This window comes from Macaca nemestrina, chromosome 14, assembly GCF_043159975.1.
Source record: "Macaca nemestrina isolate mMacNem1 chromosome 14, mMacNem.hap1, whole genome shotgun sequence".
In the NCBI taxonomy this organism is placed as follows: domain Eukaryota; kingdom Metazoa; phylum Chordata; class Mammalia; order Primates; family Cercopithecidae; genus Macaca; species Macaca nemestrina.
The window spans coordinates 48,517,788-48,545,652 of NC_092138.1; the positions used below are offsets into that span (position 1 = coordinate 48,517,788).

The 27,865-nt window shown below is 41.7% G+C and overlaps 1 protein-coding gene and 1 pseudogene across 4 annotated transcripts in view; both read left to right on the forward strand.

The window, feature by feature from the left end:
* The window catches only part of LOC105489066 (ADAMTS like 1), a 950,014-nt gene that overhangs the window by 767,843 nt on the left and 154,306 nt on the right, over positions 1-27,865 (forward strand). For all 4 annotated transcript variants that reach the window (XM_011753701.3, XM_011753699.3, XM_011753700.3 and 1 more), the window contains one exon: positions 2,767-2,896. In XM_011753701.3, the coding sequence (XP_011752003.2) occupies positions 2,767-2,896 (130 nt within the window). The remainder of the gene's footprint in view (positions 1-2,766; positions 2,897-27,865) is intronic.
* On the forward strand, positions 13,430-15,160 carry LOC105489068 (perilipin-2 pseudogene; annotated as a pseudogene).

The following is a 27,865-nucleotide window of genomic DNA, read 5'->3' on the forward strand; positions in this document are numbered from 1 at the left end:
CACACCTGATACAGTCACTTTCAAGTAAAGCATGTGACAAGCCCATGGCCCACTTCCTGCCTCAGGATCGTTGACCCAATTTCATAAGGTTTTCAACAGACGAATAAAGCCAAAATATGTTTTATTTTAGAGTCTCATTTAGAATCTCTTGAATACTACCAAACGGGTAAATGAGTTAAAAATTTAACTTCTAAGATAACCACAGCTCTAGATTCTGTATGGGGTAGAAAGCTACATCCAGTGACTTCTCGTCACTACCTTAATAATGCTAGACTATTCCAGTGGGAAGTATCAGTGATTATATCAACAGTTTCTTATGAAGTGTTTGGCTGTGTCATCATGCCATGAATTTCAAATGGCTCATCCGAGCTGCAACCAGGAGAACACCCTGCAGTCAGCATTACAGAATATAATGGAATAATTTGAATGTCTGATAGAAATCTCAAATGCTGCACCCTGAACTGGCCATGATATATTTAAATTAAATTTCAAAGCTCATAAACAATTTAGAAAAAAGAAAATATAAAGATACCATCACAGCCACAGGGTAAATATTGTGATTCATTTTTTATTTTTATTTATTTATTTTTGAGACGGCGTTTTGCTCTTCTCACCCAGGCTGGAGTGCAATGGTGTGATCTCAGCTCACTGCAACCTCCACCTCCTAGGTTTAAGCAATTCTCCCGCCTCAGTTTCCTGAGTAGCTGGGATTACTGGTGTGCATCACCACAGCTGGCTAATTTTGTATTTTTAGTAGAGATGAGATTTCACCATTTTGGCCAGGCTGGCCTCGAACTCCTGAACTCAGGTCATCCGCCCCCCCTGGCCTCCCAAAGTGCTGGGATTACAGGCATGAGCCAGTGCACCCGACTTTGTGATTTTTTTTTTTTTAATGTTTAATTTCTCAGACTTACAAGGAAGAAAGATGATTTGGACTCCAGTTGAGTCACTTTTTAAATGATGGTCTTCCTAAGTGGACTGGATTAATGTCACATCCGCCTAGCAGGTATTAGCCGATGATTGAGCTGATGACTTCTTGGAGAAACACAGGGTACGTAGGAGGAGAGCAGCATGATGGGTCAACTGTACTATACTAGGTAGTGTCTGATGAAGCAGTGCAGAAAATAAAGCAAGGCAATATGTGTGTATTTATATATATTGCTAAGTACATGGATAGTCCCAGACTCTGCTATAACTATATATAAATGTCCAGCTATAGATAGGTATCTTTAAATGTAAGTATCTTTATATACACAGCTATGTATGGCTGAAGGCAAATTAGTGAGAATGTCCTGTCTTGCCTCTTAAACTGAACTCTGCTGAAATGATTCCAGACAAATGCCTAGGTTATTCCTAAAGATCTCCAGGGAAGCAGATATGACAGCCTCTTAATGTTTTTAAATATTAAGTCTGTTGGTCAGTGCTAAGGGCACAGCCATCCTCAGCTTTACCATTTACAGCTGTATGACCTTAAGCAGGTCTCTTCACCCTTCCCAGCCTGTTTTCTTATCTGTAAAATGGGGATAAAAATAGTGCTTACTTTGTGCAATTGTTGATGCATGCCAAGCTCTTAGCCTTGGTACCCGGTTAATAATGATGCATGCCAAGCTCTTAGCCTTGGTACCTGGTTAATAATGGTCATCCTGTAAATGTTAGCTATTGTTATTATGACTGGGCATCAAAATGAAATGTCTGGCTATTACATTGCTCATTTAAATGTCTCCACAAGGGGGCCAGGTGCAATGGCTCATGCCTGTAATCCCAACACTTTGGGAAGCAGAGGTGGGCAGATCACTTGAGGTCAGGAGTTCAAGACCAGACTGACCAGCATGGTGAAACCCCATCTCTACTAAAAACACAAAAATTAGCCGGCCATGGTGGCACACACCTGTAATCCCAGCTACTCAGGAGGCTGAGGCAGGAGAATTGCTTGAACTCAGGGGGCAGAGGTTGCAGTGAGCTGAGATCGTGCCACTACACTCCAGCCTGGGCGAGATTCTGCCTTGAAAAACAACTAAAAAATAAAGTAAAATAAAAATAAGCATCTCCCCAAGGGCCCTGCAGACCACCTTGGAGAACTTCCCAGTGTGCCAGTCACTGCTCAAACTGCTGTTTCACTAGCACTGAGTCAGGGCATGTGGGTGTCAGTGGAGAGGTTGTTTTCCATAGCTGTGGTTATTATGCATTTTATTCTCTTTCTTTGTTCCAACTTCCAAGGCTGCTTTAGGTCACAAAAGAAATGAACCAGAATCAGAAGGAAAAGAGCAAAGACTGGAGTCCTAGATTCAAGACCTCAAGAGCCCAGCAGTTTACAGAATTCTGGATATAAAACATGACCTTGGGCCTCCCTTCCAAATACAACAAACTCCTATCGATTAAAATACAAGATGTGAAGTTCTTAGGCCCTTTTTTGTCACCCTGTGCTCCTTGTGCATTGAATTATCACGTTCCAGCATTGATGGCATTAGCCTCGTGGCATTTTTTAAGCATTTCAAGAGTCTAGGTAGCAGCCTGTCTTCTGTGGGGGAGTTGCCCCCCTCAAGGAGCATGCTCCCAGAGGCAGCAAGCTTATGAGTACTTTCTCCCAGCTCGAGTGATGCTTGACAAGATTGGCAGTCCCGGGCTTTAAACTGCCATCTCTGACATGCAGCGAGAGTCCTACAGATCAGAGGGACCTCCCACCAGCTGCCTTGTCCACACTTCATCACCCCCACACACACACACACCCACTTTGCACTCTGGCCTGACCGTGTGATTTGTACCCAGGTGTCCAGGAGGCTGTGGTGAGCTGCTTGAACAAACAGACTCAGGAGCCTGCTGATGAGAACCTGTGCGTGACCAGCCGCCGGCCCCCACAGCTCCTGAAATCCTGCAATTTGGATCCCTGCCCAGCAAGGTAAGGGATGTGTGGCCTGCCCTGCTGCCCAGGGGCACGTACAGAACTGGGTGCATCTTTCAGTGGGCAAGACTGAAACACTTATTGTTACGCAATGTTTTGAAAACCAATTAGCATCAGTTCAAACTTTTAGTCAAATCCACTTAAGTTTAATTGAAACCAGGGCTTTGGAATTCCAGCCCAGTCAATGGTCATGCCAGAGTCTGGAAGATACCGTGCATGCACATGAGCCTGTGGCATGGCTGGTAGGTGTGTGTGCCATGCAGTTGCTTTCCCCTAAAGGGAACATGAGGTGACCACAGACTTCATGGGTTCTGCCACCTTTGAGCCTGTGTCCTAAGCACTCACACTATAGTAATGAACTGGTCTGTGAATTGCAAAATATCAGGACCTGAAGCAATTGGGTGGTATAATTGATCCACTGTGAAATCAATATGCACACAGCATGCAGATTCATTATAGCATGCTCTGGGTGTGTGTGTGTCATTCCACATGCGTAAAATCAATTAGAGCATTTCATTGTTCAGCCCTGCCTGGGTCTCATTATTATCCAACCTTGAGTCACAGCCTTGATTGAGTTAATCAATCCAATCACTGCTTCAGTCCATACAATTTTATGGTGTCTTGAGAAACTTGCCTTCTAGATACTTCTTTTTGAGCAAATCTCATCTATGGGTTTGGAAGGGAGACATTTAAGAACCAAAGCCAGACTTTCAAATCTGCTGATGGAATGAAGAAATGTTGCTGAATAGGGTCAGATCCTAGATAAAAGGGGGAATGCTGATTTCAAATGATAGTTTTTCTCTTTCTGCAAAATGTGTCATGTAAGAAGCAGTTAATAACTGTATTGCTGTCAGGCATTTACAGTAGTTTGCTGGTCATGCTGACGCACTGTTTGTATTATTTCCCAGCTGGCTAGATTCCTTTCTTTGGGACTTGGAGGGTACAGATCATAGTCCTCCTGCAATCAGATGGAGGCACATCCCATGGTGACACTTCTCCTGCTAGTCACCAGAGTTGTTCTGTATGATGATCTGAATGGTGAACAAGGGCATCCTCTCTTCAAATACAGAAGTTAAGAGGGCAACTCATGCCACATTCTCCAAGGCATCCAGAAAATCAGTCAGCCACTGCTTTGGAGAAGCACCCCATTGATGCTTCTCCAGCAGTCAACAAAATAGAGTCCAAGTCAGGTCCAGTACATGAAATCCTGAGTAACCTCCTTTTCTATCCCTGCCCCACCTAGTTCCACATCTCTGTCCTAATTTCGCAGCTCTCTAGTTGTTGAGCCTAAGTGCATGGGCAAAGGACACAAACTTCTATTTGACTACAGTCCTGTCATCTAGGAAGAAGCAGTATCGATTCAGCATGGAAAGCCTGCAAGGTTCTTTGTTAGGCAGCCAAGAGGCCTGGCTTCTCATCCCGCTGTCACCAACTAGCTCTGTGGCATAGGGAAAGGTGCCTGCCCTTTATGTTTCCACATCTGCAAAGTGAACTGGTTGTACGTGATGATCTGAGGTCACCATGACTTGCTCACATGTCCCATGATTCTTTATTTCGGAGGCAGAAGCATTAAACAGCTGCTTCTGCTGTGTGCTAATGATTGCTGTAATTTCTGTTCTGCTTATTTGCCATTATTTGAAAAACATGCAAAAGGGTCTTTCTAACCACATTCCTATGTTGTAACAACACCCAAATGCTGAGGCAGTGCTGAGGAGTCAGTGCCTGGGACTTGCTTAAAACTGCTGGGACTCGTGGTCCCCAAACCCTTCTCTGAGCAGCAAAAGGAGTAAGACATGAGATTGTACTTCTCATTCTCAAAGTACTAACCATGGTTAAGTTAGATAAGGTTAGGTTATCCTGTGACCCTTTTGTTGACTCACAGACAAGAACTGTTGTTGAGCTGAATGTATTTGCATTTGCTCCAGATAAACTCAGTTCTCTGATTTCCCAGCAGCCAATTGTCAAGCCAACAGGCAAGACGTCTCACTGGGCACAGCCAGGAATTTCTTGGGTCGACCATACACATTTAAACATTTGTAGAAGGTTGCTAATCACAACAATAAAGGGGACCAAATTATAATGGCCTAATCCAATCCCAGAGTCAAAATACATTTTCCTCCTAAAAGTGATATTTGTATAGAGGTTCCTTTCCTGTGGAATATCTCACTCTGATGTCAGAGAAAAATCTCTTCTTCCCTTCTCCTGGTGTTCAATGTATACAGAAGAGAAAATGTGTTTGGTAGGAGCATAATAGTGTATTGTTTTCTCACACAACCCACAACCTCTGTTCTGTTGGAAGCAATTTAGATCTTTAGTTCACAATTCCTACCCCACATGGTTCAGCGTTCCCTGTACATTTTTGTGTATCTTCTGATGGGATATAAGTTTCTAGACCGTGTCCTTTGGGGTCTTGGTCTGTGCTGCTATGCATGTGTTTAAAAAAATACCATAGCATTTTCAGTGGGACATAACAAAATGACATTTCAAGTCTTAGCCGCTGGGCCTTTGTCTCTGAGAGGTCACCCCCTGGTTAAGATAAATAGCTTTCCCAGGCAGTCGTTAGTCCCACTGAACACCAGTTAGGAAGCCACTTTTTTTCTTGTATGTGGTCAGAGTTATCAGATCACATGGAGAATACCAAAGGCCCCGGAGGGCAAGTCCAATCTGTTTAGCCAGGCTTTCTAAGGTTAAACTTGGCTTCTCTTGACTCTGTGTGATGGCAGGGATTGTTCAGAAGCACATGTCTAACTTTAACCGGGTTTAGGCAGATATATCCTCATACCTGGTTATTCACGACAGGAGGATGTTTTCTTGAGCTGAAAGTATTCTGATTGTTCCAATTTGTATGTTTGTGTGCATGCAGTGCCTACATTTTTTAGAACACTTTTTAAAAATAGTTATTTTCTGTTCGAAGAGTACTAGATTTTAAAGTTCTTACTATCAGCTTTGTGTCTGAATCCTCCTTTCTATATTTCTGACACCTAGTGTAATGTTTGACACATAGCAGATGCTTATTAAGTGTTTATTATATAAATGAGTATGAAGGACCAGGGCAAAATTTATAGGTAGCAATGTTTGGACCATATTATCAATGACAGCTGGGAAGACCTCAGTGCTTTCTCTCCTCTGCATCCTCCTTATCCCTTCTCTCTCACCTTCCAGATGCTGTTGATCCTTTCCTTAAGCTTAAGGCTTTAAAAGCCAACTTAAAACATAAATGGCCTCAGGATTGAATCTTTCTTTTTTTCTTTTTCTTTTCTTTTGAGACAGAGTCTCACTCTGTTGCCCAGGCTGGAGTGCAGTGGTGAGATCTCAGCTCACTACAAGCTCCACCTCCCAGGTTCACACCATTCTCCTGCTTCAGCCTCCTGAGTAGCTGGAACTACAGGCACCCACCACCACGCCCAGCTAATATTTTGTATTTTTAGTAGAGACAGGGTTTCACCATGTTAGCCAGGATGGTCTCAATATCCTGACCTCATGATCCGCCCACCTTGGCCTCCCAAAGTGCTGGGATTACAGGCGTGAGTCATCGCACCCGGTCAGGATTGAACCTTTTATGTTATCATGCATGTATGGCAAAGTATCCCCCAAGTAAGGATACAAGTACAAGGTTTAATAGAAAAGAGAGGGAGAGGTGGAGGTTAAGTAAGTTATAGGCATTACCCAGGGAGGAGTTTGATTGTCGGGAAAGATTGAAAGTAGTATATGGAAGACAGATGTTAATCCCTTCACAATTTTGCCTAAGATTAACCATAAGAAGTTAGGACCATTTTTGCTTGTGAGCTACCAGTGAGAATTTTCCATGAAAGTTAATGAGTAATTTGTGTGTCTAGAAGGCATATCATCCACCCAATCCTTCAGTGGTGAAACCAGCTCAGGAGAGAAATGCCCAAAAAGGACCTAAGAGCAGTCATTCAAAAAGAAATCAGCCTCCCGTTCCTAATAAGGGGGTTTTCTGTGTTATTATTATACAAGGAATACATGAATAGTCTCATTCTTTAAAACTCAAGCACAACAGGAGTAATAAAAAAAAAAAAGGTACACCTTCCCCTTTCACCACCATCTTCTTCAGTTCTAGTTCCTTCTTATACCCAGAGATAGCCATTGTTAATGCTTTGCTACATATACTTCCAGATATTTTTCTATGAATTTATATACATATAAGAACATATACAAATAGATAAAGCTTTTTCCCTTTGTAAATGGGATCTTACTGTGTGTATTGTTGAGAAATTTGATTTTGTCATTTAATATTATGCACTAAAATCTTTTACATCCCTGAGACACCAAAATAAAAGAATCAGCACATTGATTTAGACCTGCTCTGTCACTTTCAGCTATCTGACCTTCAAGAGGCCATACACCTTTTGAATCCTCAATTTTCTCATCTCTGAAATAGGAACATAGTAGACACTCAGAAAAATTCATATCTTCTCCTTTCTTTTCATTTTCAAACTAGTACTTCTAGTTTAAAAGAAAACATGATTTTTAAAAATTCAGGCCTTCAATTGTATTAGATGTTTTTATTTACCTAAAGTCTTAATAATTAAGCTATAGTCTGGATGTGGTGGCCCATGCCTGTAATCCCAGTACTTTGGGAAGCCAAGGCAGATGAATTGCTTAAGATCAGGAGTTCAAGACCAGCCTGGACAACATGGCAAAATCCTGTCTCTACAAAAAATACAAAAATTAGCTGGGTGTGTGTTGGTTGGGGGGGTGCCTGTAGTCATAGCTAATTGGGAGGCTAGAGTGGGAGGATCACTGAACCCAAGGAGGTCAAGGCTGCAGTGAGCTGTGATGACACCACTACACTCCAGTCTAGGTAACAGAATGAGACCCTGTCTCCAAAATAATAATAATAAGCTTTAACAACTATCTCCCTGGTTTACAATAGCAATGACAAGAGCAGCCCAAGGAAAAGCAGAAAGTACTACCTTTAAAAAAAAAAAGTGTATGACTGTTATTAATTATAGCATTTGATAGCCACGCCAGTGTGTGTTGAAAAGATTTGGTAAATGTATGTGGAGGAGGGGAATGAAGTAAGCAATGAAAGCCAGATGCTGAAAATGAAGGAAATTCCAAGCAATTTCTGCAGCTTTGTTCTAACATACTTTTTAAACTAAACTTTTATTTCTGTGCAACAGAGAACAGCTGAGTGGTACAGAATAGATAAACAGGGAAGGGGGAAAAAGCTCGTAATTCCAGGAACAGTCCTTGGTTTCTGCCCTCCCCCTGCCCCAGCCCCAGTCTCTTTTCTCAGACCTAGGATGGTTCTTAGAACCAGCAAGAGCTATAAACGAAGCTTGAGAATCCCTGTTTGAAAGGAGAGAGTTAAGAAACACGTCTGAAAGGTCACAGAGTCTTCTCTTTAAAAGCATACTTCAGAATGCCTATTTTATTATACACTAACAAAATCCATGTATACTAGCAGCAAATGATTTTCAATTTCAAATTTTCTTTTATATTAGCTTACAATGGCTAGAGCAGAAGGTGCTGCCTTTTAACACAATCATATTTTAATTTATTTGATGCAGCTTTCAAAGCTTTGCATGTTCTTCCCCTGTGACAACTTGTTTTAAAGGTTACTGTTTCAACATGCTCTTGAAATATTGGTTTATCTTCTGTTGTACTCCTAAATTTCCATACGCTGCCTTTTGGCTCTGTCCACACTAACTTTTAAGTGCTTAAAGCAAAAGTACACCAGAGCTCACTGGCATCCACAGAAATTGAGTCCATATCCAGGCGCCTTGGAAGAGTTCATGCTGTTACTACTGCCATGCCCCTTGGTAAATTCAGATGTATCTTACACTGTCTCTCTCTTTTCTTCCATTGATGGATAGGAACCTACCATAGCCTGTTCCTTAATAGTTGGGCCTGACTGGGCCAGTGAGAGTCTCTTTTGTTTCTCTAGTGGGACTGTATTAGCCCAGTGATCACAACTGTCCCCAGCAGCATTTTGACATCAACAAGAGTAAAGGTCATATGTTTATTTGCCTCAGGGCTAAAATCTTCATTTTTCCTGTTACATCGGTCTTGAATCTATGAGAAATAAACTTTGATGATATTAGAAATCGCTTTGAAGCCGGGCCTGGTGGCTCTCGCCTATAGTCCTACCACTTTTGGAAGCTGAGGTGGGTGGATCATCTGAGATCAGGAGTTCGAGACCAGCCTGGCCAACATGGCAAAAATACGTCTCTACTAAAAATGCAAAAATTGACCAAGTGTGGTGGCTAGCCCCTGTAATCCCAGCTGCTCAGGAGGCTGAGGCAGGAGAGCCACTTGAACCCAGGAGGAGGTTACAGTGAGCCAAGATGGTGACATTGCACTCCAGTCTGGGCAACAGAGTGAGACTCTGTCTCAAAAATAAATAAATAAATAAATAAATAAATAAATAAATAAATAATAAAGACAATTGCCTTCCATGCATATATTTAGTTGCTGCATGAGTTTGGGGTGAAAATCAAGGGGTTAGATCTACCTTCCCATCATGTCACCTGAAAGCATATATGATATGACTCATTCTAAAGAGATAGAAACATCAGCATTAGGAAAATCCATGCAGTTACGTCCTGAGAGGGAAGCTTTTCTGGTTTCTTAACATCTATGTGATTGGACAGCACCTTAGACCACATAATTCTGCCTAGACTCTGGGAAATGCCTTTATATAGACCATTGGTTAGAGTTAACTTTCTGCACGAATATTAAAGCAGAGAGTGTTTTTGCATCCCAATTCAGGGGGAAAAAAAAAAACAACAAATAACAAGCATCTTTGTGTCTGCTTGTATTTGGTTGTCAGGGATGACTAGAAGACAAAACCCTGTCCTAAAGGAGTTACCAGTTAATAGATGAAGAAGATTTCAAAACAGTAACTTCGTGAATAGGGCAAGCATGGAGTTTGGTGGAAGCTTGAGGCTGAGAGAAGGCTTCCTGGAGGAGGCAATGCCTGTGCTGAATGGTAAGGCATAAGTAGGAGTTGTTATCCAAGTAAAGAAGGAAGATGTTGCAGGCAGAAGGAAAACCATGAGAACAAAATGAAGGACAAAAAATGGAAGCAAGTGTTAGAGAGTGGACAGAGAGGTCAGATCCAGGAGAGTCCAGTATGCCAAGTTAAGTTGTTTAGACTTTATGTCCTGTGGGCATTGAAGAGCCATTCAAGGATATTAGCCAGGGGTGTGGAACCATCAGATTTACTTAGAGAAAGATGACTCTGGCTGCTCATCCAAGAAAGCTAAACTGGTATTGGGGGTTAGCTTTTATCATAGGCATATTTCCTTTTCCTCATGTAGAGTCAAAAATAAAGAGTGTGCTCTGGGTGATCTGAACCGTAACATTTTTTCATTGAAAAATTAATGCCCTCCTGTCCCAGGTATGTTCACATTTTGTTTGTTCCCATGATCAAGCCAGTGTGTGTTGACTTGGCCTAGCCACTTGGCAGGAGGAGGATACAGCCCCAAGGAAGGGTGTCAAGGCGTCATGAGCGATGCAGCTGCCTGATCCCTGGCAACCCTTCCAGCTCTAATATTCTGTGATTCTTTGAAGGAAATGATAATTATCCACAGAATTGAAACTTTTCAACAAAGAAGGAAAAATTAAATTCTAATCAGAAAAATACCTTGAGTCAAATTTAAGTTCCAAAGACAAAGCACCTCTATTCGTTACAAAACAGGAACTGGCTTTAACTATAAAGAGTCACGAAAAGTCTGCAGGGAACAAGACTTACATGGCCATAAGAAAAATGCAGGTGAAAGCATTGGGGCAGCAAGGATGGTTCCACACTGAAATGCTGAATGTTTTTATAATGCCTTAATGTTTTTATAATGTTTGTTTATGTGTAAAGGGATATACATATCCTGCATCCCTCCATTTAGAATGTTATGATGCCCTTTAAGATAACGAGAATTTCTCTTCCTTTAGTCTCCATTGAACAAACGTCTATTGAATGCCTGCTTTGTGCCAAGCATAGTGTGGGAGATACAGTAGTGAACAAGACCCACTTTGTTCCCTGTAGCAGCCAAAGCCAGAGTTTGGGAATGGTCCTGGAGGGGTCACTCTATTTTCTAAATCTTGGATGCCTTAAGTGCTGCTCTTCTTAAGACACTTATTAACTTAAACCTCCTGAGTTATTCACTGCACTGAGAGTTGATGTATCTGTACCAGTCATCAACCTCATTGTTCATAAGCACCATGAGAATGGAAATAGCACCAGCAGATAGCTTTCTCCTGTGGATATGGTGATGAAACATTGGAGGTTTATAGCTCAAAACCTTCCACCTTACAAATCAATCAACAGTACTAATGTGGAGTTTCCCAAAATAAATCTTTGTTTTTTCCTTCAGTTTTTTGCTTTCCCTACAATCTAGTGTTTCCAAAGTCCTAAAGTAACAATTTAAGAGCAGGCAATAATTTGGCTGATGCTTTGAAATGATGATTATTGCTTCCTAAGTATACAAGATGCCTTCTTTGGAAATTTTGAGCAGAAGGCCTCATGAACAATTTGATGAGAAGAGTTTTTCTATTGACCTTATAGTTAGAAATATGCTATATTACTATGTTCCTTAAACTTGGAAAACAAAGTAGGAAAAAGACCTGAGAAAGAGATAGAGAAAAAGAGATGTTAAAGCGACATAAAAATGAGGGAGTGAGAAAGAGAATGCTCTGATTTGTATCCAATAATCTGGCAGATACAGTTCAGGAACAGTTCATACTTCTGAAAATATTATTCCTGTCATGGCGCCAGCCAAGGTTAGTCGGTTCTTAGGTTATCTACTGCAGGTGCAGAAAGATCTGTCACAAAGCAGAGCCCAGCCAGCTACCTTCTTTTTCATAGTGAATTCTTCCTTCATTCATGTCTTTTCCATTCCCTCTTTCTCTTCATCATTTTATCTAGTTATCTTTATCCAGGGCTGCAGTGCACTTTGGTGTTTATGTCAGGGACACAGGAAACCTAAGGGAAGAATGATTGTCGCTGCATTAACACAGCTCCCAGACCTGTAGATGCTCATTACTTTCTCATGAGGCTTCAATTTTTACATAGGGAGTTGCCGTCCTTGAGGCCTAGACAGGCACAGACATGGGCCATAGGCTGCATGCTAGAACAGCTGAAAGTGGTGCCTTCTCTGTAATTTACTGCTATCGACTCTGGTCACTGAGTGGGTAGACACAGACACCTTTCTGGCTGCCTAAAGGAGCTACTATACGATTCACACAGGTAGAAAGGGCCCTCTGCCCAAATTGCCTGGAGCTTGACACTTATTCCACTAGTAGTGATGCTGTTAAGTACCAAGCCATGACTTACTTTGATCATATATATATGCCTCTGGAAGAGATAGTTGATTGTCATCTCATCATGGTGTTTCTTTTTTACCAGACATGATTTTTCCTAATGGGGGGATCTTGGCAATTTTTAAGAATGGGGAAACTTCAGTAGGACAAGACCAAGAGGAGAGTTGGCAATGCCAAAGCTAAATATTCCCCACCAGGAGTAGAGACACTGCCTGGAAAAAAAGAAATATCATAGGGTTTTCAGATCAGACAGATGTTGGCTTTCTCACTTGCTGTGTAGCATGGGCTGGTGTATTAGGCTGTTCTCACATTGCTATAAACAAATATCCGAGACTAGGTAATTTATAAAGAGAAGAGGCACTGGGCATAGTGGCTTGTGTCTGTAATTCCAGCACTTTGGGAGACTGAGGTGGGAGGATCACTTGAGCCCAGGAGTTTGAGACCAGTCTGGGCAACATTGTGAAACCCTGTCTCTACAAAGAATACAGAAATTAGACAGCCACAGTGGCATGCACCTGTTGTCCCAGCTACTCGGGAGACTGAGGTGGGAGGATCACTTGAGCTCAGGAGGTCAAAGCTGCAGTGAGCCATGAGTGCACCATGCAGTCATGCAACTCAAAAAGAAAAAAAAATGGAAGAAAAGAGAAAAGAGTTTAATTGGCTCACAGTTCTGCAGGCTGTACAGAAAGCATAGCAGCAGCTGCTTTTGGAGAGGCCTCAGGAAATTTCCAATCATAGTGGAAGGCAGAGCGGGGGTAGGCACTTCACATGGTGAAAGTAGGAGCGAGGGAGAATGGGGAGGTGCTACACACTTTTAAATGACCGGATATCACAAGAACTCACTATCTTGACAAGAAGTGTGATCTTGAAATGAGCTGCTGTGTCCCGATGGCCACAACGGCCTGGGATAAGGCAGGAAGAAATCAGGAAGCATCTATGAATTGTGTTATTCCTAGCCAGTTGTCTCCTCTAATGTTTGCGGGAGGGAAGAAGGAGAAAGTGAGGAAGGAAAGAAGGAACAAAGAGAGTAAAGGAAAGAAAAGAAGGAAAAAAGGAAAAGCCACATCATGGTAGAGATAAGGCACAGGGCATCTTGCCCCCATATCCTTGCTGACCTTCACAGGTCATCTTTGAGCAAGGTATGGCCTCCCTCCATACCTAATTAATTAAATACCTAATTAATTAATAAAATTAGGACCGGGTGGTGGCAGCCGGAGTCGCCTTAGGGACGCGCCTGCTCTCCGCCCTTCGCCGCAGTCCATCGATTTCTTTCTCCAGGAAGAAAAATGGCATCCGTTGCAGTTGATCCACAACCGAGTGTGGTGACTCGGGTGATCAACCTGCCCTTGGTGAGCTCCACGTATGACCTCATGTCCTCAGCCTATCTCAGTACAAAGGACCAATATCCCTACCTGAAGTCTGTGTGTGAGATGGCAGAGAAGGGCACGAAGACCATCACCTCCGTGGCCATGACCAGTGCTCTGCCCATCATCCAGAAGCTAGAGCTGCAAATTGCAGTTGCCAATATCTATGCCTGTAAGGGGCTAGACAGGATTGAGGAGAGACTGCCTATTCTGAATCAGCCATCAACTCCGATTGTTGCCAATACCAAAGGTGCTGTGACTGGGGCAAAAGATGCTGTGACGACTACCGTGACTGGGGCCAACGATTCTGTGGCCAGCACGATCACAGGGGTGATGGACAAGACCAAAGGGGCAGTGACTGGCAGTGTGGAGAAGACCAAGTCTGTGGTCAGTGGCAGCATTAACACAGTATTGGGGAGTCGGATGATGCAGCTCGTGAACAGTGGCGTAGAAAATGCACTCACCAAATCAGAGCTGTTGGTAGAACAGTACCTCCCTCTCACTGAGGAAGAACTAGAAAAAGAAGCAAAAAAAGTTGAAGGATTTGATGTGGTTCAGAAGCCAAGTTATTATGTTAGACTGGGATCCCTATCTACCAAGCTTCGCTCCCGTGCCTACCAGCAGGCTCTCAGCAGGGTTAAAGAAGCTAAGCAAAAAAGCCAAGAGACTATTTCTCAGCTCCATTCTACTGTTCACCTGATTGAATTTGCCAGGAAGAATGTGCATAGTGCCAATCAGAAAATTCTGGATGCTCAGGATAAGCTCTACCTCTCATGGGTGGAGTGGAAAAGGAGCATTGGATACGATGATACTGATGAGTCCCACTGTGCTGAGCACATTGAGTCACGTACTCTTGAAATTGCCCGCAACCTGACTCAGCAGCTCCAGACCACGTGCCACAACCTGCTGTCCAACATCCAAGGCGTACCACAGAACATCCAAGATCAGGCCAAGCACATGGGGGTGATGGCAGGCGACATCTACTCAGTGTTCCGCAGTGCTGCCTCCTTTAAGGAAGTGTCTGACAGCCTCCTCACTTCTAGCAAGGGGCAGCTGCAGAAAATGAAGGAATCTTTAGATGATGTGATGGATTATCTTGTTAACAACACGCCCCTCAACTGGCTGGTAGGTCCCTTTTATCCTCAGCTGACTGAGTCTCAGAATGCTCAGGACCAAGGTGCAGAGATGGACAAGAGCAGCCAGGAGACCCAGCGATCTGAGCACAAAACTCATTAAACCTGCCCCTGTCACTAGTGCATGATGTGGCCAGGCAGATGACCTGTTATGTTGAAATTAACTTGCTAGGCAACCCTAAATTGGGAAGCAAGAAGCTAGTAAAAAGGCCCTCAATTATAGTTGTTTCTAGCTGAATTAAGAGCTTTAAAGTTTCTGGCATTAGCAGATGATTCTGTTCACCTGGTAAGAAAAGAATGCTAGGCTTGTCAGAGCCTATAGCCAGAACTCAGAAAAAATTCAAGTGCACTTACGTTCTCATTCTGTGGCCATTGTGTTGCCTCTGTTCCTGTTTGTATTGAATAAAAACATCTTCATGTGGGCTGGGGTAGAAACTGGTGTCAGCTCCGGTATGATCTGAAAAGTCCTCTTCACTGGTTTATCTCATGATGATTACTTGTAAAACTTGATTTTAGCTTTTTATTTCTCAAATAGGAATAATACTACGTTTGAATTTAATAAAATTCACTGCAGGATAAAAATAAATAAATAAATAAAATTAATACCTTTATTAATAAATAAAGCTTCTATTTATTAAGCACTTACAATATGCATGGCACTGTGCCCATCACTTTATATACATTGTTTTGCTTAATCTTCCCCACAATTTTGTAAGAGTGATTCCATTCCTATCCTAACTTTACAGCTGAGGAAACAGTCGTTAGTGAGATATCTTGTAACTAGCCAGTGGCAGGTCCAAACTTGGAACAAGGTATGTTTAATTCCAAAGCAGTTACTGAGAGCCCGAGGCTGTCTGTCCCTCTATCACTGTGTTTCTAGATCCATCCATCATCCCGTCTGTCTTTCACACTGTCCTGGGTACCACGGTGTAAGCATGGGAATGACCGCAGTGTAAAGAACCAACTGTAGTCTCACAGCAGCTTACAACCTAGTAAACATCACAAGTTAACAAGGTCTGCTTCATCTCTATCAGATAACCTTCATCTTATACTCTGAGTTAATGAGAGTAGGACTGGGCTCTTGGTGAAAGTGAGCATTTGAAAGACAGTCAAAAATTCATTAGAGTACAGATTTCTCAGGGCAGAGCCCAACACATAGGAAATGAAGCATGCTAAAAGAGAAGTCTAGTAGACCTAAAGTGAATGTGTTCAAACCCACCACTGAGTTATTAGGCAAAAAGCTCATATCCTTAAAAATATATAAAGAAATACTAAGACATGCAGAGATGCATCCTTTGCTTATAAATCAGGAAGAAGCTTTGTATCTTTGCTCTGCCACTGGTCCAGCTCATGCTTTGGTGATGCTTGTTCATGTTGTAAATTACCAGCACCACCACTCCCCCCACCACCACCCACCCACACACACACTCTTTCTCTCTCTCCACGCCCCCACCCCACTTCTCTTCTCTTTCCCCAGGGCAAACCTGGGTCCTTGCCTCCTTTTCTGTGCCACTCTCTTTCTGACTTTCCTGGTGCTTGTTCCCTCTCTCCCCTAAAGACTTATTCTCAGTCACATTGTCTTTTGACTACCCAAATTCCCAGCTGACCCTTCCCAGTCACTTGTACAGGGTATAGTCTTCTCACTTCTTTCAACTCTTTTTCTTCACTCTCCACCTCCCCCATCCCCATTCAATTCAACTCAGCTAAGAATTAGGAAAAGAAAACTACCTAAACTAATTCACACTAAGGTGTAAATGACTGATTCCTAGCCCTTCATTCCAGCTGTGAGAGCATGGGCTTCTGAGTCCCACAAATCAGGGTTAAAATCCAGTTCATATGATACGCTACCTCTTTGGCCTTGGGTGGGTTGTTGAACTTCTCAGAACTTCAGTTTCTTCCTCTTTAACCCCAGAGAGTGGTCGTGAGGATAAGTGTGTTAAGCGCTCAGCACAGTGCCTAGCTCATACTAAGTACTCTATGAATGGTAATAGAGATTAGTTTGGGGTTTTATAGGGTTTTTTATGTATCTTTGTAAGAAGCAGTCCTTGATTGGAGGATGTAGGTGATTTGTGTGCACTTTAGAAAACTGTGTTCTCACCTTTTTTCCTGAAGGAAAAACAGGCTCTGTTATAGAGGAAAGGTACTGCCCAGTCTAGACCAAGAATGCCTGGCCTTCATTATCTGCTTCTATTAGCTCTAATCCTTGGGAGGGTGGGCATTTTCTACTGGTTAAGAGAAAATCCAGCACAGTTCAGCAAACATTTATAAAATTCTTACTGTGTCATAGGTTCTGGAGAAACAATAAAGTCTAGGACATAGACCCTGGGCCAGGCACTAACAACTTATTAGGAAACCAATATACAAACAGATTGTTACAAGACAGACCCATAACAGTCATGTTAGAGATATCAACCAGTGTTTTATGGAAACACAGAGATGATGGATTCACCTAATCCAGGTTAGAGAAGGTGACCTTGAGAAGGTAACCACTGAGCTGAGTCTCTTGTTCTTAGAGCTGGTAAAATATTTTTTCTTAAAAATCTAATCACACATGTTATTGATCCACTAATTAGATATTCCCCCAGAGTCCCAATCCAGGCTTTTCAAGAAACCTCAGGGCAGTTTTGTGCCCTGCCTTCCGTCCCCTTTCAGTCTTCCAGGTAAGCCTAAAATTGCTTGATTCCACTGTGTAAGAGTATCTCTAGTTACTCTCAATGGCCTTCCAGGAATCTGATAGATTTGTGTCCTGTAACCACATAATGCAATAATCACTATGCTGACTGTTAAAAATGGATCAAATTAACTTTTATTAAACCTCTGTCCCTATGGACAACACTGGAACTTGAAGCCTCACAATTTATCTATAGCTTTCCTGTGTTCTCCAAGGTGCCATGCTGCCTCAGACACCTCTCATAGCTCAGGACATATGAGAGAGATCTAGAAGACAGGGCAACGTATTTATGGTGCATTTCAGGCAATGGTGAAAAAGTATGGAAGACAGAAGGACCACATGGTTCATGCAATACCAATGACTTGCCGTCTCCCTCAGTGGTAAACTCAAGAATTCTTCGGTTAGAATGTTTTGCAAAGTTTTCTGAGTTCTGTGAAACTAGGTGTTATAGAAGTACAAGATACTGAATTATTAGTCTCTCCTTATTTCTTCTTTTAGGGCATCCCTTCAGCCCTTGCCACATGAGCGATTTCAGAGGGTTGGTTTTCAGAGCCCCACTATCTGATCGGTCTTCAAAATGCTTGCTTATTGTACAGATGTCATTGGAAGATTTGCTTAACACAGAGAAACAGCAGTGCTACAGAGATCTCTCAGATGTGAAATGGACATTCAAGTTGTTTTGAAGTTTAAAAAGTAAAAGTGTCAGGAAATGTATACTCTGGCATTAGTAAAACCCCACATGTCAAATATGGGTTACTCCTTTATTAGAGTCAAAGTGCAAATGGGAGGACACCGTAGATCGTTACTGAATATGCTCAGGATGCTCTTTGAGAAATCGGATTGCACCCTTTTTCTTTTTCTTTTGGTCTTTTTTTTTTTTTTTTTTTTTTGAGACAGGGTCTTGCTGTGTCACCCCGGCTGGAATGCAGTGGTGTGATCATGGCTGACTGCAGCCTCAACCTCCTGGGCTCACAAAGCTTATGTCACTGATGCACTTGCTAGGGAAATTCTCTCAAATTTAAAAAAAAAAAAAAAATCTTTGTAGATGGGCAACAGACCCCCCACCTCCTTCTACCATACTTTTCCCGCCTCAACTTTCTCCCTAGACTAGCATGCCAACAAAAATCAGAGAACGTGATGAGCAGAGTATGCACAATTTTAAGTTTCATCGTGCTATAGAAAACCACGGAAGGAAATTGATGCAAGCAAGATATTTATTGATGTAAAACTACCATAACTAGACCATTTATCAATGCTCCTTTCATGAGAAAATGATGCCAAAATTCTAATAGGGAGGAGAAGCTGATATGGAGCCAGATCTCCTTCACAAGATGTGCCCCCACTGTCCAGTTTGACTCTGTGGCTTTTGGGGGTTAGGGAGCATAAATGGTAGGCCATGTGGTCACAGGTGAGGGGAGACAGTGAGATGACAGTCTGGGGGCCAGGAATGCTTCCATTTCTCTCTTCTTTTTTCTGTGTTACCTGCTAGGTACTACCATAGGCCTTGGGAAGGCACATCCCAGGCACACCTAGAAACACCTTATGTGAAAATGGATAGTGTCAGGCACTTTATCTTTAACTCAATAGAAGTTGACAATATAACTGACCCATGGTGGAGTGAAGTGAAACCACATGTGAGCTGGATTGACCCTCCCTTGATCTAGAAAAGAAAAAGTGCTGTTTTCCAGCTCACCCTTCCATACCTAACTCCTCCAGGAGGGTAACTCTGCATGATAAGGTTGGCAACAGGTAGACTACTTTTTACCACACATGCTCTTACTGCAGTTGTGTGTTTATATGTGTGTAGAAAGTGGTCCCATGGATTATATTCCTTTCTCTTAACACATACAAAAATAATGTGTTGAAGTCTGATATATTTGAAGATAATATCTTGCTATGTTGTTTCATTCTCAAATGTGTAAAATTCCCTTTCCATTGTCTCTCTGTGCAGAGGTAAACTTTAAATGAAAGCCTACCCCAACATTTATGCCATTTCCATAACTGTGTAATTATGTGCTACTTACCACATTTTGGGAGCCCCAAAACCCTGCTCTGTGAACAGACTAGTATCTGAAATAGATGCATTTTCTGAGTATCAAATGTGCCCACTTGTCCACATAGAACTCTCTCTGCCTGAAAGGTCAATTAAAAAGGTAAAGTACAGGATGGGTGTAGTGGCTCACACCTGTAATCCCAGCACTTTGGGAGGCCGAGGCAGGTGGATCACCTGAGGTCAGAGGTTTGAGACCAGACTGACCAACATGGAGAAACCTTGTCTCTACTAAAAATACAAAAATTAGCTGGGCATGATGGCACATACCTGTAATCCCAGCTACTCGGGAGGCTGAGGCAGGAGAACCGCTTGAACCCGGGAGGTGGAGGTTGCAGTGAGCTGAGATCAAGCCATTGCATCCAGCCTGGGCAACAAGAATGAAACTCTGTCTCAAAAAAAAAAGTGAAGTACAAGGAAGACTTCCACTCCAGGGCCCCATGCCCATGCCAGATAATATGGATGAATCACCTCACTTCACCAGTGAGTCCATGATCTTCAAGTGGCCTTGGGATTCCTTCACTTCTAGTGATTGAGGGATCATGGTCACATGAAGAACTTGGTGCACGTCAAACTCTCATCACTTCCCAGTAGGCTTTATTAGCACTATTAGTCCTATCGATACCAAAAGGTCATATGGCTTCATTCTTTACATTCCACAAAACCAGAATGGTAAGAAATTTAGCTGACAGATGTGTCTGGAATCTAACAATTTGACCAATGAGTCTCCCTTAGTGACTAGGGTTGTAGAATCCCAGAATGTAATTCAGTTAAATCCTCCCATTTTATCTGTGAGAAAAGAGAGGCCAGAGGTATTAAGCCACTTGTCCAAATAGACACTGACTGGCAAAGCTCAAAGCCTGAAAAGTAATGTTTTCCAATTTCGAGCTCAGTGTTTATCATAAACCAGAAGAACCAAGAGCTACTTTAGTGATTCAGAATGTAGTGTCTAGAACCAGACTTCCTGAGTTCAAATTCTGGTTCCACCACTCACTGTGTCCTTAAGCAAGTCACTTAACCCCTCTCTGTCCTCATTTGCTTATCTATAAGATAAAGATTTTTAAAAGTACCTATCTCATAGGGGTTTTGTGCAGATAAATGAATTAATGTTTGTAAAGCATTTTTGTGAGTTCCTGGTTATTTAAGAATAGATTCTATATTTGAGTGTTTCAATTGATAAAATGCACTAAGAGCTGGACTCCTGTGATAGAATAGGGGACCCAGATGGTCACTAGACATCATATATTTTTCACTAGGGTAAGAAAGGATTTTCTTACAGCCCTGCTTTGAGAGGTTTTGTGCTTTCTCTACATCTTAGTCTTTAAAACTATGGAAAGGAATTGAATATGATATGCAGTTACCCCAGGTAAAAATCTTCTGTGCTTCAAACATGTTCTTAACCATCAACAAGAAAAGCATTCCTTGCTATTTGAGAGTGAAGAGTAGAGGGTAAGAAGTCAGCTAGACAACGAGAGTGGGAAAGAAAGAAGATGGTTGCATTCATAAAGCTTGAGGATTTTTCTAGTAATTTAGTATAAATGAATGATAGTCAAGAAATGGGAATTCATCTGACCTCTGTGTGGCTTGGGGTAAAAACACTCTCCATGGTTTTTGTTTGCAAGTTGTGTGTAATCCAGTGTTCTTATTCAGAATCTAGTTGCTGGGTTGCCCCCACTGTTTCTGTTTTCCTAGCTGGAAAAATAGATAATCTGCTCTGAGGGTCAGAGGGCAACTAGAAAATTCTCTGTGGCCTAGAGAATGTGAGGCTGCATGAAGCAAAACAGTGAACTATTGTAAATGTGGGAGGCAAGGAAAATTAAATAGAAAAACAGTTACTCTAACTTGGGGATAGCAATAGCAGTAATTCTAAGCATAAGCAAAAAGGAACTCCAAAGACAAATTCTTTCTATTTTTCTATCTTGTGTATGAGAAATAATATTATAACAACAATGATAGCAATAATAATGGTGGCAGCTACCACATGGTACTTTGTTTCCAACACCTGTACAAGCTAGAGGCTAGCAGGGAAAAACACGATTACGAACTCTGGAGTGAGACTACTTAGGGTCAAATCCTGGATCTCTTACAACTAGCTATGTGAACTTAGCCAAGTTACTTCAATTGCCCTATATATAAAACGGCATAATAATAGTACCTAGATCTTAGGGTTGCCATGAGGATTAAATGAATTAGTACATGTGAAGTTCTTACAGCAGTACCCAGCACATAGCAAGCACCCAATAACTACTGGAAGCTATTATTGTAATTATTGTTATCGTCCTTATCCTTATCCTTATAGATAAACGAGTTGGCATTCAAAGAGGGTAACTTTCCCAAGGTCATAAAACACAGATGGAAGTGGATGGTATGTTGAAATTCAAAGTTCTGGGGCAGTCTGGTTCTTGACATTATGCTCACGTGTCTCCTACTTAGTAAATATAACTTAGGGATTTAGGCCAATTCATCAGTTCTATCAGATCCAAGTGTGTTTAAAAATAGTGTCCCAGGGATAAAAGTCCTAGCAATAAATGAGAATCATGGATAATCAAAAACAAATGAGGGATTTAATAAGCCAATATAAATCCTAATGTGAGGGTTTCAGTTTATTCAGGCTTCAGCCTGATAATAATCCCTTAACTCGCCCTAAGATACCAAAACATCAAAGAGTAAAACATGCATTCTACATGAAGAGATCTTTGAACCTAACTTGAAAAATCAGTTTAGGTCATTTTTGTGTGGTCATATATAAAAACATTTGTGGAAAGCCTCATTCTCACTCCCCAAGTCAACACCCTTCAGGGCTAGAAAGTACATGGGCTGCTGTTCCCCACATCATGTGAATAGAACATCTGTGTGAATAGGAAGCCTGTGCAAACAGCAGGCACTGCCCACAGGGGTGCGTATGTGTGTGCATCAGGCATATGCATGTATGTCAATGTCTATGTGTATATGTGTGTCCATGTCTACTATCTGTGTATGTGTGTGTGTGTGTGTGTGTGTGTGTCTCCCCAGCCCTGAGGGAATTAATCACCCCTGCATCAATAGCTACCTGCTTCCTCTCCTGTCTTCTCACATATCAATCTCCTGAGACAGACAGGGAGATGTCTCCAGGGGAAATGGCTTCATTTTTTGCATTCCTCTGCCAAGCCAGGCTTAAATTGGTTTCATGGTCTGCTTAAGCAGGGTAGAGGGCCTACTTGAAGCACCATGTCACCCTGTGCCGTGTCCTGCCAAACTTCTCACTAAGGCTGGCAAATGTCGGGACAGACAGGAAAAGAGCCTGCTGGCCATTCCGGCACTCAGCGGATTAGGGGAGGTCAAGAAGCCTAATCCATGAGGCTGTGATTTTGAAGGATAGTGAGCTGAAGTCACCTTTGTCATTAACGGTTTGGCTGCCCAAAGCACCTCTGCTTCCCAGTCTCCCCCGCCCCCACCCACCCCTACGTAATTACATCAAGGAGAGAAGAGAGGAGCAAGAAGTAGAGTTTTCCATGGATTTACTAGGCTTTCTACTCAATGTTGTTTCTTTCTTTCTTTTCTTTTCTTTTCTTTTTTTTTTTTTTTTTTGAGAGGAGTCTCCCTCTGTCACCCAGGCTACAGTGCAGTGGTGAGATCTCGGCTCACTGCAGCCCCGCTTCCCCGGTTCCAGCAATTCTCCTGCCTCAGCCTCCCAGGTAGCTGGGATTACAGGCACGCACCACCACGCCTGGCTAATTTTTGTATTTTTAATAGAGACTGGGTTTCACCATGTTGGCCAGGCTGGTCTCAAACTCCTGACCTCTGATGATCTGCCCACCTTGGCCTCCCAAAGTGCTAGTATTACAGGTATGAGCCACCACGCTCAGCCTCAATGTTCTTTCTAGTCCTGAGCATGGGAATTTCAAACTCCCAGTTCCCTGAATGCTTCATGGAAGCATTCTTATACCTCATTCAGCCTGGAATACCTTCTTTTTACTTCTGCCTTTGCCTGGCTACCACTTATTCACCTGTCAAGACTCAATCTGGATATCACCATCGTGAGGAAGCCATTGATGATACTACCTCATTCCTCTAAACTCCCAATCTATGATTCTGTCTTAGATTGTGCTTATCTGCTTCATAGACTAGACTCTGTGCCCCAGGCAAATAGGGTTGAGGTCCGACTCATTTACTACTCTGTCTCCTTACATAAAGCCTGGCACACAAAAAGTGTTCAATAAATACTAATTAAATGGATAAATAATGAATAGTATTTGTTACAGCATCTTATGGTTGTCTCTAAAAACTCTTAAAATCAAGAATATTTTGAAAATCTCTGTGTCCCAATCATTCAGCATAATTCTCAGTACATACCAGATTTTCAACAAGTAAATGCATGAATACAAGTACACATACACATGCGAGTGGCTGAATAGATGGGTAGAATTAAAAATGAAGTCTGTAAGACTGCAAAGACAATTATCATGAAAGGAAAGAGGAGGCAGAATCTTACAGAAGATAATAGAATCAAAACCATAGATCCTGACATAAAGACTGGCCTTCCTAGGCATTTCACTTGTAGAGAAAACTCATGAATATAAATGTCCAGAAAGATTTCTATTTGCAATGTAACTAGATGGATTAAAAACTACTCACAAGAACTGACTCAAGAGAGTGTATTAATCTGCTGGGCCTACTATAACAAACAAACTGGGTGGCTTAGAATAATAGAAATGTATTCCAAGACTAGTGTCTGAAATCAAAGTGCGGACAGGGCCATTTCCCTCTAAAACCTGTAGGAGTAGGGGCCTTCCTTGCCTCTTCCTATCTTCTGATGGTCTGCCAGCAATCTTTAGCATCTGTCAGCCTGTGAATGTGTCCCTCTAATCCCTCCTTCGCATGGCTATCTTCCCCTCTGTGAATCTATGAATTTGCTTCCAGCTTTTCTTGTCTAGGGTGTTCTTCATGTTCCTACTTCAAGGTCAAGGTCTGATTCAAGCCCTTCCTCTTCCAGCAGTGTTGCCCTCACCATCTCAACTCATTCAACTCAAGCCTCCTTGCAATTTGATTGGATTTACTGCCTTTTACATTCTACAGTACTTCCTATGTAGCTATTCTAAGTAGAGCGCTACAGCATCTTATCTGATGCACAGCCATCTTTCCCTCTGTGCATCTCTGTCATGGTGTCCAAATTTCCCCTTTCATAAGGATACCATTCCTATTGGATTAGGATCCACCCTAGGGACCTCATTTTATTTTATTTTATTTTATTTTATTTTTATTATTATACTTTAAGCTCTAGGGTACATGTGCACAAGGCACAGGTTTGTTGCATATGTATGCATGTGCTATGTTGGTGTGCTGCACCCATTAACTCGTCATTTACATTAAGTATATCTCATAATGCTATCCCTCCCCACTCCCTGCTCCCCACAATAGGCCCCAGTGTGTGATGTTCCCCTTCCTGTGTCCAAGTGATCTCATTGTTCAATTCCCACCTATGAGTGAGAACATGTGGTGTTTGGTTTTCTGTTCTTGCAATAGTTTGCTTAGAATGACAGTTTCCAGCTGCATCCATGACCCTACAAAGGACACGAACTCATCTTTTTTTATGGCTGCATAGTATTCCATGGTGTATATATATGTATATATATATATGTGCCACATTTTCTTAATCCAGTCTGTCACTGATGGACATTTGGGTTGATTCGAAGTCTTTGCTATTGTGAATAGTGCTGCAATAAACATACGTGTACATGTGTCTTTATAGCAGCATGATTTATAATCCTTTGGGTATATCCCCAGTAATGGGATGGCTGGGTCAAATGGTATTTCTAGTTCTAGATCCTTGAGGAATCTCCACACTGCTTTCCAAAATGGTTGAACTAGTTTACAGTCCCACCAACAGTGTAAAAGTGTTCCTATTTCTCCACATCGTCTCCAGCACCTGTTGTTTCCTGATTTTTTAATGATTGTCATTCTAACTGGTGTGAGATGGTATCTCATTGTGGTTTTGATTTGCATTGCTCTGATGTTGAGGCATGATGAGCACTTTTTCATGTGTCTGTTGGCTGTATGAACGTCTTCTTTTGAGAAGTGTCAGTTCATATCCTTTGCCCACTTTTTGATGGGGTTGTTTGTTTTTTTCTTGTAAATTTGTTTGAGTTCTTTGTAGCTTCTGGATATTAGCCCTTTGTCAGAAGAGTAGATTGCAGAAATTTTCTCCCATTCTGTAGGTTGCCTGTTCACTCTGATGGTAGTTTCTTTTGCTGTGCAGAAGCTCGTTAGTTTAATTAGATCCTATTTGTCAATTTTGGCTTTTGTTGCCATTGCTTTTGGTGTTTTAGACATGCAGTCCTTGCCCATGCCTATGTCCTGAATGGTATTACCTAGGTTTTCTTCTAGGGTTTTTATGGTTTTAGGTGTAACATTTAAGTCTCTAATCCATCTTGAATTAATTTTCATATAAGGAGTAAGGAAGGGATCCAGTTTCAGCTTTCTACTTATGGCTAACCAATTTTCCCAGCACCATTTATTAAATAGGGAATCTGGTCCCCATTTCTTGTTTTTGTCAGGTTTGTCAAAGAAAGATCAGATGGCTGTAGATGTGTGGTATTATTTCTGAGGGCTCTGTTTTGTTCCATTGGTCTATATCTCTGTTTTGGTACCAGTACCATGCTGTTTTGGTTACTGTAGCCTTGTAGTATAGGTTGAAGTCAGGTAGCATGATGCCCCCAGCTTTGTTCTTTTGGCTTAGGATTGTCTTGGCAATGAGGGGTCTTTTTTGGTTCCATATGAACTTTAAAGCAGTTTTTTCCAATTCTGTGGAGAAAGTCATTGGTAGCTTAATGGGGATGGTATTGAATCTATAAATTACCTTGGGCAGTATGGCCATTTTCACAATATTGATTCTTCCTATCCATGAGCATGGAATGTTCTTCCATTTGTTTGTGTCCTCTTTTATTTCACTGAGCAGTGGTTTGTAGTTCTCCTTGAAGAGGTCCTTTACATCCCTAGCTCTTATTATTTTGAGATACATTCCATCAATACCGAATTGATTGAGAGTTTTTAGCATGAAGGGCTGTTGAATTTTGTCAAAGGCCTTTTCTGCATCTATTGAGATAATCATGTGGTTTTTGTCTTTGGTTCTGTTTATACGCTGGATTATGTTTATTGATTTGCATATGTTGAACCAGCCTTGCATCCCAGGGATGAAGCCCACTTGATCATGGTGGATAAGCTTTTTGATGTGCTGTTGGATTCGGTTTGCTAGTATTTTATTGAGGATTTTTGCATCGATGTTCATCAGGGATATTGGTCTAAAATTCTGGTTTTTTGTTGTGTCTCTGCCAGGCTTTGGTATTAGGATGATGTTGGCCTCATAAAATGAGTTATGGGGCATTCCCTCTTTTTCTATTGATTGGAATACTTTCAGAAGGAATGGTACCAGCTCCTCCTTGTACCTCAGGTAGAATTCGGCTGTGAATCCATCTGGTCCTGGACTCTTTTTGGTTGGCAGACTATTAATTATTGCCTCAATTTCAGAGCCTGCTATTGGTCTATTCTGGGATTCAACTTCTTCCTGGTTTAGTTTCGGGAGAGTGTGAGTGTCCAGGAAATTATCCATTTATTCTAGGTTTTCTAGTTTATTTGCACAGAGGTGTTTATAGTATTCTCTGATGGTAGTTTGTATTTCTGTGGGGTCAGTGGTGATATCCCCTTTATCATTTTTTATTACATCTATTTGATTCTTCTCTCTTTTCCTCTTTATTAGTCTTGCTAGCAGTCTATCAATTTTGTTGATCTGTTCAAAAACCAGCTCCTGGATTCATTGATTTTTTGGAGGGTTTTTTGTGTCTCTATCTCCTTCAGTTCTGCTCTGATCTTAGTTATTTCTTGCCTTCTGCTAGCTTTTGAATGTGTTTGCTCTTGCTTCTCTAGTTCTTTTAATTGTGATGTTAGGGTGTCAATTTTAGATCTTTCCTGCTTTCGCTTAGGGCATTTGGTGCTATAAATTTCCCTCTACACACTGCTTTAAATGTGTCCCAGAGATTCTGGTATGTTGTATCTTTGTTCTCATTGGTTTCAAAGAACATCTTTATTTCTGCCTTCATTTCGTTATGTACCCAGTAGTCATTCAGGAGCAGGTTGTTCGGTTTCCATGTAGTTGAGCAGTTTTGATTGAGTTTCTTAGTCCTGAATTTTAGTTTGATTACACTGTGGTCTGAGAGACAGTTTGTTATAATTTCTGTTCTTTTACATTTGCTGAGGAGTGCTTTACTTCCAACTATGTGGTCAATTTTGGAATAAGTGCAATGTGGTGCTGAGAAGAATGTATATTCTGTTGATTTGGGGTGGAGAGTTCTGTAGATGTCTATTAGGTCTGCTTGCTGCAGAGTTGAGTTCAATTCCTGGATATCCTTGTTAACTTTCTGTCTCGTTGATCTGTCTAATGTTGACAGTGGGGTGTTAAAATCTCCCATTATTATTGTATGGGAGTCTAAG